The 15,697-nt window shown below is 31.4% G+C and overlaps 1 protein-coding gene across 6 annotated transcripts in view; it reads right to left on the bottom strand.

Moving 5' to 3' along the window:
- Cdh19 (cadherin 19) overlaps positions 1 to 15,697 on the bottom strand; it is a 119,925-nt gene that overhangs the window by 63,985 nt on the left and 40,243 nt on the right. For all 6 annotated transcript variants that reach the window (XM_087191516.1, XM_087191513.1, XM_087191518.1 and 3 more), the window contains 4 exons: positions 13,605 to 13,724; positions 11,593 to 11,757; positions 5,100 to 5,284; positions 4,128 to 4,381 (listed from right to left, as the gene is read on the bottom strand). In XM_087191516.1, the coding sequence (XP_087047642.1) occupies positions 4,128 to 4,381; positions 5,100 to 5,284; positions 11,593 to 11,757; positions 13,605 to 13,724 (724 nt within the window). The remainder of the gene's footprint in view (positions 1 to 4,127; positions 4,382 to 5,099; positions 5,285 to 11,592; positions 11,758 to 13,604; positions 13,725 to 15,697) is intronic.

Below are 15,697 nucleotides of genomic sequence, written 5' to 3'. Positions count from 1 at the left end.
ATCCATTTCCCTAACTGAACATTCTATTCTTTCCAAATTGTACGTTTTCTTTCTTTCTCTTGTTTATTTCATGGGCTAGGATTTCTAGTTCTATGTTGTATTGGGATAGTGAAAGAATACATCCTTCCCTTATTCTCAGTTTACAAGAAAATCAGTTAGCATTTGATCCAGAAGTATAATATTACCCAGAAATTTTTGTATGTGTATTTTCTTCTAATTACAATGTGTTGATAATTTTTATCATGAATGTATTTTAAATATTATCAAATTATTTTTATTTGTCTATAGAAATGATCATATATTATTTTTCTTTTTAATTTGGTAATATAGGAGGTTGTAATGAAATATTTTTATACATGATGTGCCGTATTGGTGGTTACATACCATCCTTCCTTCAAATAGCTGGAGTTGTTATTATGTTGTCAAGAATATTTGCATCTTGCTTATGTGAGATACTTACTGATCAGTACTTTTCTTTGCTTGTAATAATTGGTGGAATTCATCAGTGACAATGATATAAGAGGAAGGGTGTGGCAAAGCTGTCAGGAGAAATGGGCGGGACCTGTTAATTGCAAGATCCCCGGTCAGCAGCAGCTGCAGATGAATCTCAGGACCCCTTATGTAGAATTTCTTGCAGACTCCCACAAGATGTGGATGGCATAAAAGGGACCAGACCCCACGAAGAGCTCGCTCTCATGACTCCTCAAGGAAGCCTACTCTATGTCTTCTGGAAGCAGAGGGCACTTTTACTTTTGTTTCTATCTTTTCTTTTGTTTGGCCAGGATTTGCTTCACAGAGCTACTTCTTCTCTTACCCCTTCACCCTCATTTTAAAAATAAACTTTTCCCACAGTTTTTGGGTTGTCTTGTCCAATTCTATGTTTGAGGCAAAAAGGACCTGGAATATTTTTAATTGGCAAGTCATTGGATTTTTTTTTTGTTACTGGGGATCGAACTCGGGACCTTGTGCTTGCAAGGCAGGCCCCGGACCACTGAGCTAAATCACCAGCTCTGGCAAGTCATTTTTAAATGAACAACCGATGACAATATTATTTGATTCTAGAAGAAATTTTTTCTTCAGTTTTGGAAAGTATTATACTGTATATGTGTGTATTTATATATTTATGTGTGTCTATGTATAAATGCATATATTTGTGTGTATATACATATGTATATATGCTGCTAATTATGTATGTGTGATTAATGAAATTATTTATTTTTCCATGCAAAACTTTGTAGTTTCTTTCAAGAAATTGATCTATGTGGAGACAGAGTTCATAGAATTGTATGTAATTTTTCTAACATCAGTAGAGTCATTAATTTTTATTTCATTTCTGATAAAATTTCATATTTATATCCTCTCTTCCTGTTTCTCTAGCTCTGTCTTTTCCTCCCCTCTTGATCTGTCAGCCTCTCTCTCTCTCTCTCTCTCTCTCTCTCTCTCTCTCTCTCTCTGTCACTCTTCATTTATCTAGGTAGAGATTAATATATTTTTCAAACTGTATGATGTTTTGGAAAGAACCGGCCTCTGTACATAATTTTGCTATTGATTTTAATTTCATCTTTCTGATCTAATCTTTATTATTTTCTTTTTTCTGCTTGCTTTAGGTTAACTTGGTCTTTTTTCCTAGTAGAATAATAATATGCCATCTTTCTTACACTCCTAAAATACTTCAAACTTTGACTATAGGTTTGACTATAGCCTTTGACTATAGTTCAAAAGAAAACTTCAAAAATGCACAAAGAATAAATTACAGCAATAATGACAAAAGATTATCATATTTCTTATTGTGGTATCTGTAAAATTTGAAAATTGTCTTAGGTCAATTGATAATACAAATTACTGTAGCATGGATTTCTTATAAACAACAATATATGGAAGTTGGCAGTTCAAGGTTATGATGCCAAAAGAATTGGGTCCAAGTGAGAACCTTCTTCCATCCTATTCCAAACTACTACCATCTCCATTTATCCATAAAATGCAGAATGGGTGAGAATGCACTCCAGAATGCCTTTCATAAGGGCATTAATCACATTCCTGGGTGGTCCACCATTCTGAGTCAATTCTATTTTTTAATGCCATTATATCAGGGTTTAAAATTTGAATATATAAATTTGAAGACATAAATATAGTAATACAAGATATTACAAAATTGCAAATTATAATAGATTAATTTTGTTACAGTTGTCCCCAGGGCCCTTAAAACAATTATATCATCTCATTTTCAAGTATAAATAGGGATATATATATATATATATATATATATATAAAATTGTTTTCAAAATATTTACTGAATAGCTTAATTTTATTCATTCAGAGTAGATCTTGCTCTAAAGTTTTCTTAACCTTAACAAATAACAAGAATATTTTGTTCAATTAGTTTATTGATTCCATCCAGGACTTACAAAAATGAAACCTACAAATTTCCATGCTTCCAAAAAACACCAAGTGATTCTTTGTAGGTAAAACTGGATAATTTCAAATAAATGAGTAAATAAGGAAAAACTTACTTTGTTTATTGTGCATTATTCTATTTCCATCAAAACAGTGGAACATCCCTAAGGCTAAAATATAATACCTTGATATTTCCTTTGGTTATTCCAACTCTTACTATGGAAAGAGGATTAAGGAAGACAAATTGTCAAATTATAGCTCAAATTGAAATCATTTTACTGTTTGTGTTCCTGTATTTTCTAAAAAGATAGAGAAGGAAGGATGGAGGAAGGGAAGGGGAGAGAGAGAGAATGAAATGTGCTTGTTTTGCTTTCATGATATATTTTGTATATTGACTAAATCAAGCTATGCCATATGGAGGAAAACACCCACAATAGAAACCCCTGTATCCTCAGTAATCCAATATATATAGTTTAAAAGACAACTTGATAATTATGAAATTATTGAAAGTTGAAAGGCATTACTTTGATAGGTAGTCATAAATTATTTTCAAAATAATTATTTTCAGTATAATCATTCAAATATTTTTAGTTGATAAAAGCTAAGCACCCATCAGTGATAACACCATAAAACACATAACCTTTTCATGTTTTGTTCTATCCTGCTTCTTTTTCACATGTATTGATTGTATTTTTTCATATAGTAGATAATGGAATTGTTACTTCTGTGTTACAACTGCATATTATGTTTTTAAATTATACTTTATAATTATCATTACAAATCATTCATAATTCATTCCCTTAATCACATCCCTAAGATTAGTTTCCATATCTTTATTATTATAAATGAAAACATTGAAAATCTTAATCATCAAGGATGCTCAAATTCTATATTACTTTGTATTCTAACAATTAATACTTTAGTAGATATAATTTTTAAATACACAATTGATTTGGGGGCTACAATTAAACATACGAAATTACTGAAACCACTACAACCAAGTAAGAACTATTTATATATTGAAAGGCAGCTTCTTATGAATAGAGATTAAAAATGAATAGTAGAAATATCAGATAGGAATAGCACTCCTTCAGCGTACCAGCAGAATCTCCAAAGATCAAACCATAGTGAGGTCTCAGTCAATACCCACAAATTTCGGTAATTCTCTTGATTGTGGTTTGTAAAAGTAGGTGAATGAGAAAAGGTGGCAATAATAAATACATTTAAAAATTGTTTTTATATCCAAGAAGAATACAACCCACATTTTGAAAAACAGTAATTAAAAACAGACTATGTTAATGGATAGTAATTTTTATTGTAGTACATTTATTTCTAAGTCATTATACTTTGTTGCTTTTACTCCTATTCACTCTTGTAAAACTTTTTCCATTTTTGACCAAAATATCAATTAAATATTAATTAAATAAGGCCCATCTTGACCAGCATTGATTTTGTTCTGACATGAACAGTCAGTCTCTATGCTAATTAAGGAAAGCAAATTATATTCTCTATTAATTGGTTATTACTTATTTCTGGCACATGCTTGCAAATCTCTATGTAAATGCATCTCAACCAACAATGACTATATTTTAACTTATTTGTTTAAATTATTGCAAACATATTAAATATCATACAAACATATATAGATGAGGCATATCCTTATTTACATTTGCATGAAGTTTTATTTCCACACCAGTTGGTGTTTACTCATTTACTAATACAGAAAGACTTACCTGATAGGTGATTTCCTTTGATCTAGATCTATGGCAGACACTATGCCTATGAATGATCCATTTGGGTTTCCTTCAAAAACTTGAAATACATAGTATGGGAAGAGAAAAACCGGAGGTTCATCAACATCTTCCACTTGCACCTTAATGAAAGTGCTGGAAGCTTCCACATGGTAGTTCCTGAGATCCTCCTCTACATGGCGGTTTCTAACTTTGGCTCTAATGCTATAATGGCTCTGCTGTTCAAAATCCACTTCCTACAAAGAAAGCAGTATGCACAGAACATACAAATGACCTTAGTAACTCAAAATGCTACAAAGAGGGTAATTGTCATTTACAAAGAGAGTAATTGTCATTTACTTTTTAGTTTGGTTTTACGCTCCATGTACATAGATTACTTTGATATCATCATTAAACACCCATAAAATATTGTATTTTATCACATACCTCTATCTTTCAAATGATGTGAGATCGCTAGATTTTCACATTTTATTAGTATATGTTTGCAGCACATAGTGAACATGTTCGTTGTTAATAGCTTGGCCATGTACATGACACATTTTAATTCTTTTTTACATCTCCTTTCCTTTCCCTTTCCCCCATCCCAATACCTCTTAGTCCCTTTCTGATTTTCAAAAGATCTCCTGGATTTCATCTAGGTTTAAAATTATACTTTTATGGGGCATAAATAGCTTATGGAATTGAGAATTAATTTTCACTTATTTAAGATCATTTTAAGAAAATGTTCTTTATTTTAAAATCTTTCTCTTTAACATTTCTTCATACAATTCAAGAAAATCTATTAAAAAAGAAAGCTTTTATCTCTAAACTCATTTTCTCCCTCAACATCAATCATGGATTCTCATTTCAATTACTTAATGGAGCAAAAAACCAACAAAGTACACAGAATAATTATGCATATTTCTGATTTAATTTTGCACTATTCTGCAAAGCAATTAATTTTCATATATTTACCTTTTTTAATGTAACTATTCCTTCCTGAGTTTCATTATCGGTAATGATGTCAAATGTTTGAGAATCATCATCTTCAATAAGGTAATCCATTTCTGCATTTTCTCCTATGTCATTATCATATGCTGTAATTTTTCCTATAGTTTTCCCAGCGGGTGCAGATTCAGAGACAGTTAGGCGATAAAAACCTTTAGAGAAATTATGAAAAAAAGAAAAAAAATGGAAACAAAGTCTATGTAAATAGGGAAAGGTGGAGGGGTGAAGGGCACACAGGTAATGGGGAAAAAATAAGAACTAAGATACATCATGTACAGGTATAAGCACCCAATGATAAATGTAAACATATTGTATGCCTAAAATGTACCAATAAAAGAATCTGAACAACAAAAAAAACTTTAGAGAAAAAAATCTCAAGTTATTTTGCATAAAAACAGAAATTTGTGAAATTTCCAAATACAGCATTCACTTTTTGTGATTTGTAGGAAAACCTGTACCTACACTGTAAGTTTCTTGTTCTAAATTTCAATATATCTCTTAGAGTGTGTCTTTATATATCTGTACAGTTTTTTTCATTTTTAAAAACAAGGAACATTTCCTTAATTTCCTGAGTATTTTTGCTTTTAAAAATATCTTAGGTAATCTTAAAATCAGAACATACAACCCCAAATTTTTATGCACACACTTTACCAAACATTCCTGATTTATTGTCATTATGCTGTATTTTGTACCATCCAGTATTAAATGTGATAGTTTTTCAATTTACATGAATATTCATTGATATCTGAAGTTGTTAATGAATTTAAGTGTAGATTAAAGGTGTGAAAGACTAAAGACATAGGTGAGTTTTAAGTTTAATAGTCTGAATTGAGGTTGTGTGCTTGAATCACATTACCCATAGTGGAAATATAAAGAAAAATGATGGAAGAGTGTTAGTTCATGGATGTAAGTGCTAAACAATGTTGGAGCTGAAGTGACACAAATGATTTGTTAATGAGAAAATGATGGTAAATTGTGGAGTTTCTTGCAACACCCAATGAGTCCATGTCTGCTGTGGTTGACTCAGGGTCTGAAGACTGTTAATTCCAAAGACCTGAAACATATTGAAGACAAGATGTTTTGTCAACTGGCAGAGAGATGAACCTCATGGGGAAAACAAGGAAGCTCCCTAGGAGACAAGCAGATAAAAGTTAATTATTCAGCTAAACTGTCACTATGCCTTGCTACTCAAAACAAACATCTGCACTCAGAACTCTATGCCTTTGCTCTTCCTCAATAAATCTGAAGGTTTGATTCAGTTCAGGACTGCACTCCATCCCAGTGGACGAAGATTTTCTGTGTCTTGCATCTTCATTTGTCTCTCTCCATCAGGGTTTGCTGGCCCAAACCCAGCAGAAAATATATTTAACATACATAGCTATAACCACAAGTTAATGAATTTTATTTTTTTCCAGAAGCAACATGTATAAAACAAATAAAGAATTCTGTCATTCTTGAATTATTATTTGCAATTTATGTTGAAAAATAAAAAATAATCATGCATGTCAATATTCTATAGAACGATACTACCTAGAATTAAAAATGACACATACAATGAAATTTTTTAAAGAGACTATTGGTTCCTTTAGAAACATACAACCTTCAAAATTACATTTTGAGAATGTAATTCTTTTAAAAATTATAGTAATATTATTCTTGTTAATATATTGTTGGGAGATTTTTGAGAGTGAAAGTATGAATTTAATTGTGGAGTAATTTTTCTCCATTGTGGAAAACAAAAATAATTTTTGTTTCTTTGTACAAATTAAAAATTGTCAATAATTTGGAGAAAACAACGGCATTTTCATAAACTTGAAAGCAAATGCCTTATATTTTAGTTTTATTGAGCTTATACTAAGCTTGCAGCTTTCAAAATTAGAAACAACCAAAACAGTTTCTTCAAACATCACTTAGTACGTGCAGATTTTCATATATTCAAAAATCACTTATCAACACAAATTATCTTTTTAAATGTATTTTAAAAGGCCAGGTGTGGTGGTGCATGCCTGCAATCAAAACATCTGGGAGGCTGAGACAGGAAGAGTGCCATAACTCCTAGGTCAGCTTAGTCTATATAGTGAGTTCAAGGCCAGCCTGAGCTATACAGCAAGACCTTGTTTCAAAAAAATCAAATAATAAAAAGAATGTATAGATATATATGTATATATATGTAACAATTTTTTGTGAGATTCCCTTCTTCGGCCTCTCCCTATAACAAGAAAGTTTCCTATTTCTGCTTACATCCTTGAGATAAAGCATACAATAAATAAGATACTGTTATGCACTAAGGAAACATTGTGCTTTGACGACTTAAAATTTTTATAATACAAAGTATTGATTGTGGAATTGTATTGTTGGATAGGAATTGAAGTAAAGAAATGAACATCTTAAATAAAATTTCAGGAAAATAAAAAGACAGAAATCAGATTGTTCTGGAAACAGGGTGGGGTCCATTTGCCTGGTATTGGCTTTTCAGAGAGCAAAAGATAGACAATCTGGGTATATTTCCAGAGATTGTGGCCAGGACTGAAAGATGGTAGATCACGTAGCAACATAAGGACCAATTAGTTTACACTACAATTTTGACTTTTTCTTGAGTGAGATGGGAAGACATAGACAAGATAGTTTTTGACTTTGCATTTTAACAGGATCAATAAGGCTGTACTGAAATAAATTAGAGTGATGGCATAAGCAGAGAGACTAGATGACTGCATATTGTATTATTAGAAACAAATTCAGGTGGTGGCGTGTTCCAAGTCAGCAGGAATGGAGGTAGTGAGACGTATTCAGATATTTTTTAATACAGAACCAACAAGATTGTCAGAGGATTTAATGCTTGGTCTGAGAAAGAGAAAAGGAAAACAAGAAATAACTTTTGAGTCTCTAATAAAATTATTTTCTACTCTCATATGGGATGTGTGAATGCATGTTTGTGTGTGTGTGTGTATGTTTGTGTGTGTGTGTGTGTTTGCTTACAGAACACAAAAAATCAGAAATTATCAGGAATTGTGTAGAACTGATCAGGGTGAATAAGGAATTAGAATTGACCTGAAAATGGCTGGTAAGATTTGAATTATATTATTAAATCTTCTTATGAAGTGGTGATTATATTTAGCAAGACGCCAGCTTGAAAGAATGAAATGAATTTGTTAGTGATTCACATGGGAAAATCTATAAGAATAAGAGGTTTGGAGAAGGAAGATTATCTCAGAAGCTCAATAAAATACATTAAATATTAAATTTTAAATTTGTATGAAATGATAACGAAGATGATGAGTAGGAAGTTAGATGTTTATATATGGAGTTCATGACAAAAATTCAGAATGGAGCTATGTATTTGGAAGTTTTGATCACAGAGGTCTTTTTTAAAGCCATATGGGTGGGCGAGATCAAGAAATAGGTATAGCAGGAAGACCAATAAAGTCAAAGGCTTGATCCCATAAATACTCTAAAATTTTAAATATAGAGAGATGAATTGGAACTAGTAAATAAAGAAAAAATAACTAGCTAAACTAGAAGAAAAAGCAAATAAGAGAGTGACAGTGTTTCATGAAAGGAGTATTTGACTCTGTCAAATCAAGTCAAGAAGCCAAACTATAACTAAAATTGACTTTAGTTTTGGTTAGTATACATTATTGATGTAAATAAAATCTGCTTGGTCGAATGGTTTGGATGAAACCCAAATGGACTGGATTCCAGTTTAAGGAAAGTAACAGAACAAAGTGTTCATAACACTCTTAAGAAATTTTCTCTAATCACTTCTCGGCCTTTTGGCCAAGATCAAGTGAAGAAATTTTCTCTAAGAGAAAGACCAAGGAGGGGGGACAGTGTTATTAGCTAAAAATGGAAGAGATATCAAGGCATTGTTTTTGTTTGCATTTCTTTTAAACATGAGAGGAAAATAATCACAAGCATTTGGGTGCTAATAGCAATGATCCAGCAGGAATAAAATTGTCAACATAAAGGAGAGGAATATTTGAGTGATGTTCCAGATGGGGGGATGAGAAATGTTGTCCACAAGTGTGGGTGTACATAAAGGACATTTCAACTGAGATAGGAAAAACAAGGTTTCAACGGAGGAAACTGATGGAAACATGAGTAAAAAATCAGATGTCTGCTTCACCCATACTCAAATCTGTCTGACAACAGTGATGTCATAATTTTACATGTGGATTCTGAATAAATAAGGGAATTTTAAAATATATTTTAAGTATTCTAATTTTCTGATAATAGTTTTGAAATAAAGAATTGTAAAAATTAATAAAGATACTAGATGCTTCAAGTTTCCATTGAGTTCTGCCTTTCAGAGACTTAAATTTGCTCGTTCACCATCATCTTCTTGAACTTGGGCTAAACTTGTTCAGTGTATCCAGTGTTCAGTGTATACTTTTTATGTATTATATGTCAATTATTTTATAATGTCCTTCTCTTCCAGCTTTAGACTTCTTTTTCTCCTTTAGAAGTCATATTTTTTAGGAAGAAGAGACAGCAATATTCCTCACACATTTCACCACGTCACGGAAGTTGCAAGCTCTTGCCCTTTGCCAGTATCTCATTCAAAGAGAATCAGCATGGTTGTTGTTTTTTTTTTGGGGGGGGGGCTCATATCAATGTCAAACTTTTAAACTAAAATTTTGAAAACTGAGTGATACAGTAGAAGCAAATATCTAGATTAGTAACACAGCCATGTGTTGTTTAACAATGGGGCTGTTTTGAGAAGTGTATCCTGGGATGCTTTTGTTGGTATGCAAACATCACAGAATATCCTTACATACTTAGGCTTTATAGCCAACTACATACCTGGGCTATGTAGGAAACCCTGTTGGTTCTAAACTACAAATCTATACAACACTTTACTGTGTTGAACACATTAGGCAACTGTAACACAATGGTATCCATGTATCTAAACATAGAAAGATACACTAAAAATAGGAATGGATAGAAAAATTTCAGGTTCATTATAATCTGAAAGGACCTCTGTTATAGATGTTATTCACTGTTGACAAAAACAGCATATATGATGCATAATTTTTTTTCTTGAGTAACCAGGAGATTAGACAATCCTAGCTTGGAAAGAACTGACTAACCCGAGAACAACAGTGTCTACATTATTTAGATGCATGTGTCTATGTGGGTGTCTACACAGTGACAGTCATTCTCAAGTATACCCACTTGGTGAATGGCAAACCCAGAATTTGAAAACAAATTTGCATGATGTCAACTTCCTTTGATTATACATCTACTTTTCTACTAGAAGCAAATCAGTGAAAATACAACTTCACTTGAGCTGTCAAACTGCCTATGATTTCACTTGACTTTGAGGAATGGCCAAGGCAATGGAGAAGGAACGAGAAGGAAAAGCAATCAAAAGAGAGTTTTATTTCCGTATATCGACAATCAACACCTAGAAGATCATGGTATGGCCGAAAATATATGTATATAAACACATAAACATATATGTATATACATATTTATATGCATATATTATTTTTATCTGCTACTTTCTTTCCTACAGGTTTGTCAAAATTCTTTACAAAGATAGTTGTTCGTGCTTTTGACAAATGGCTGTAAATGTATTTCTGTAGCTAAGAATCTCCCAAAAAAAGACATTTTGTTGAAAAGAAATTTCATGTGATTTAAATTGTGTTCATACAGAAATGATCAGAGAAAGTGTGCCCTATTCTTGCTACAACAATGAAAAATAGAAAATAGTTATTTTAAATAATTGCATATGGTATGCAGAATGATCCCACAAGTAAATCCATGTCCTAACCCTTGATACCATAATATGTTATCTAAATTGACAAAAAGAAGTAAAACTTGTGGAGGGAATTCAACTTATTGTGACTTTGAATAGAGAGATCATCCTGGTTAATCCAAGCAGATGAAATCTAAACATAGGAATCCTTAGAATTGGAAGAAACTAAAGCATCTGTCAAAGAGATGTCAGTGTAAGAAATGTTTAATACCTCTAATTGCTTCTGAGGAGGGTGGGCTATGCCCAGAACTGGAGGCAAGCCTCTAAGAATTAGTGTTCCCCAACTAACAGCCATTAAGGAAACAAAGACTGCAGTCCTACAAATATGAAGAACTGAATTTTGCCAACAGTCAAATGAGAAAGGAAATGAATTCTCCCCTCCAGTTTCCAAAAATAGCATTACCCTTCCAGACACCATGACCGCATTTTGGATAGGCCCACACTGAGCTTTTTAAATACAGTTAGTTTGTTGTAAGTCATGGAATGTGTGGCAAGTTGTTAAACAGCAATAGAACACTGATACATTATCCATTTATTTGTATGTGACTTTCATAGTTTAATTATACCTTGGAACAGTTATAAGATTTAATTTATGCAAATCTCGCATTGGCACAGTGCTTTTAGAATGCAAACTCTAACATCTGTCTTTATTCAGCATCCTTATGTATACATTATGATGAAAATTCACAGTTTTCTACTTACTGTCTTTAAATATAGGCTTATTGTCATTAATGTCTGAAAGTTTAATTAATACACTTGCTGTTCCAGACAGTGCTCCATGCTGTCCAATCATGTCCTTGGCTTGAATAATTATCCAGTACTCATCTTGTAGCTCTCTATCCATTTTAGAAGATACTCTTATGATTCCTTTAAAATAAAATAAAATTCTAATTATTGTTTTTATTATTAACCATATCATCTTCCTCACTAATTTTTTTTTTTTGGTGCCAGGGATCGAACTCGGGTCCTTGCACTTGCATAGCAGGAGTTGAAACCACTGAGCTAAATCCCTGGCTTCCTCACTAATTTTTAAGAATTCCACTATACAATCATTCTCTTATTGTATGTTGAACCACTACACAGTGATGAACTCTGGCCTGGAGAACAATAACAATAATAAATTCAACAGCAACTCTGTCCAGAGTCTAGACTTCTCAACATAATACTAAGAACACTGGTAGAACCTTCCTAAAATATCATATAAACTGGCATTCAGCTAGTCCAATATTTTCAACTCCTTCCTATTTTAGGAATTTCTGCTACATTTCCCCCCAGAAGCTGGAATGTCATTTCACTCTCTCTTCCCTTTGACTGTAGGATCAGTATAGCATTCTGGTTTCACTGTGCTTGCCTTGAACCACAACATAAGTTGCCCTCACTTTCCTTTTCTCATTGTGTCTTTTTTGTTACACCTTAAATGTATCCATTTACTAGTAGTCATGTGTTTACTATCTATAAATTCCAACAGTGAAAGGTTCATGCTTATGTTTGGTTTTCTTAGCTGTTATTATTTTAAATATTGCAATATTATATCTCTAAATATCTAGTATATTTTTTTAACTGGTACATATCCTTTCTCAAACAGGACTGTGTGAAAAATTTAAAGCCCAATATATTTGGGTTTTATTTTTACTTACTGATGTGGATTGAACCCAGGACATTCGCACTGAGCTACTAAGTCACTAACTACCGCAGGATGGGCTCCAATTTCTGATCTTCCTGCATCAACCTCCCATAGGACTGGAATTAGAGGCATGTCCCACTGCTCCTGGCTAAGCCTTAGTATTTTAAAACATTCACTGCATGTAATAAAATGATGTCTTTCCTGTGCATTACAAATGATAAAATGTATGTATCATCCTTGGAATAATTTAGAACATAGGCACTCATCACATTCATTAAAATATGACTGTCAAGAACTCTTAATTGAGAAAGGCTGAGGCTTTTAATATTTACTGAGTAAATGAATAAATTAGAAATATTTAAAGATTCAATGAAACGCTTTAGGAACTTAAACCTCTTATATCACAAATTAAAAGTATTTCTTCCCAATGACAACCATAGAGATTGTACTTCTTGTATTTCTTACATATTTAGTAATTAGTTATGACATTCTTTCATCTTTAAATACCATCAGCTCCTAAGTGGTTGACTCATTCAAGGTTAATCTTGATTTTGTACACAACAAATAGTATTTATTAAATAAATTATTGTTCTGTAAATTGTATGTGTTCAATATATATTTTTGATAGATAAATTGTATTATATTTTATATTTATGTTTTTATTTATATTTTATTTATTTTATATATTTTATGTTTATATTTATAGATTTATATAAATATATTTATAGATTTTATATATTTAATATTTTTATTTATATTTTATATTTATATCCTCTTTTTTACAATTGTTTGTAAATGTCTGTTTTCATATTTTTCAGTTGGGCTGTATCTTTTCTAACTGATTTATAAGAATCCTTACATATGTTTTAGAACACATACATAAATCATATGAGAATTACAATGGAAAATTCAATCTTCTAATCTTAGAAAAGAAGCTTTAATTCTAAGGCTAATTGAATGCTTAAGAATTAATACCCATTCATTTATCTAATATTTAGGTCTAATGTATAACATGTTTCTAAGTAATTTTTGCTGATTTTAGCCTGCTGTAAAATGAGGTTAAATTGCATTTTGTCTTATTCACAAATACCTGTTGTTGGTTCAACAGAAAAATATGCTTGCCCTTGTAGTAAGCTGTAGAGGAGACGAGCATTATTGCCACTGGCAGGGTCATCTGCATCACTTGCTGTCACCTGGATGACAAACGTACCTGAAGAGAAAAGATGTATTAACAGAAAATTAGGACTTTCACTTGGTTCAATAATAAATCCAGTTTTTTAAAGCACTCTTTATTTAGTCAGTAGGATGATGTAAAACAAAATCTCACTTTACTTCCTGTTCCTAAAATACAAGAATAATGTTTTTATGAAAAACAAATTACTCCTGTACAAAACTAGACTTAACTACCATACACAATTAGAATATTTAGAAATTTAATTCATTTTTATATATGTACTTGCTCTGAAGATTAACAAAAGAAGGCAAATCTAGCAGATATAAATAAAGTATTGCCATTAAAAGTAATAAACAAGGAAATCAAGTGGAACAACTATAAGTACATTTAATACAAATGTTCAATATTGTAAGATAGCATCGAAAATGTAGAGCTTTTAAAATTACATTTCTATAAATATGAAATCCAGGATTATTAATTTTCTTGGAAACTCACATTTGTTGAAAACCGTAGTATATAATGGGAAAAAAAGTGGTACGAATGAAAAAAATAATCAAATAGCCGCTAGTGTTCTTCACAATCAGCATCATAAATTTATAATAGTTTATCTATAATCTGGCTTTATAAACAGACACTATATTAAGAAATCTCTTCTCTACTTCATTTATTCTTGAAACTTTTACCCTAATCTTCAATAGTATATATTTGTTGCTACTTTAATTCACTATTTTGCTCATTAATTACAACCAGCATAAAAATTTAACATTAATATTTGTTTTATTATCATACAGTATATGTTACCACTAATTTAACAATATAATTTTAATATGTAATGCTGTCACCTGACTCAGAAAACAAGAATAAAGTACAGGAAAAAACCGTACCCTTTTGAATACTTAATTACCTCAAATATTCAACAAATAGATACATTAATTTCATGTGGTTTAGCAATACTTAGATGCAGTAGCAAAATATTTTCAAATAAAATAGTTGATAAGGACAATTAATTAAATCAACTCATTTGGACAGACTTATTCTTTTTACTTTTTAATTTTTGTATTACTAATGTTTGCAGTTCATGATGTTTTCATTCCTTGCGGGGAATTAATACATGTGCATAATACATCAAAATTCTCTTTTTCCATCCCCTTTCCCTGCCCCTCCTCCTTCCTCCATGCACCACTTAAGCTCCTTCTTTTTAAAATTTTGTTCTTTTAACTACCCTTCAGTGCATTCAACCATTTTCTTCTCCATTTCCACATTATGTTTCTGTCTATTTTTTTTTTTTTTTTTTTTAGCATAAGAGTTTCCCATCCTGGTGTCCATGACTATGTTACCTAACTTTTTCTTCAGGAACTCTGATCAAAATCATGGTATTGCTAAGCACTGACTAAAAGAAATCTTTGACTTTAGAGTTCTAAACTTAAGATTATATGAATAATAATCAGGATGAAGGAGAAATGCAAGGACTCTCACCAATCACCCCACACCTTGTTCACAGAAAATTGAGTTAGGGAGTTAGATTCTTTTTACTAGTTAATTTTTAAAGGTACACTTTAATTTGATGCTTCATTTACTTCTAATCAAAATTTACCTCTTCGGTGTCTTAAGCTACTATTCTCTTAACTCTACTGCATAGATATCATTTCATAGTCTGTTTATATGTTATAAAATAATATCTCTGATTGTGTGGAAATTTTTTAAAAAGTTAAACTCTTAGAAATATAATGTATATAAATTGTGGTATATTACATAAGGAGACTACCTCTCTCATATGAACTTAGATTTCTAGAGAAATACTTATCAGTCTCTGGGAACTGTGATATGTATAAAATACCAAACCTATAGAAATGAGATAAATCTACATTGTATCAGTGGTGATCAATGCTTGGTAGGAACTACTAATGGCTATACAATGATTTACTATTTTTATAAGGTTACCATGCAAAAATATGCAGCAGTATTTAAAAAAAAATAGTGAACTATTTTCCTTCTAATTATTACTCTTA

Source organism: Heterocephalus glaber, unplaced genomic scaffold, assembly GCF_053883595.1.
Source record: "Heterocephalus glaber isolate CG9 unplaced genomic scaffold, H.glaber_assembly_v1.0 deba00000331, whole genome shotgun sequence".
Lineage (NCBI taxonomy): Eukaryota > Metazoa > Chordata > Mammalia > Rodentia > Bathyergidae > Heterocephalus > Heterocephalus glaber.
The sequence above is the reverse complement of the archived record's forward strand: the minus strand, read 5'-3'. Positions and strand labels throughout refer to the sequence as shown.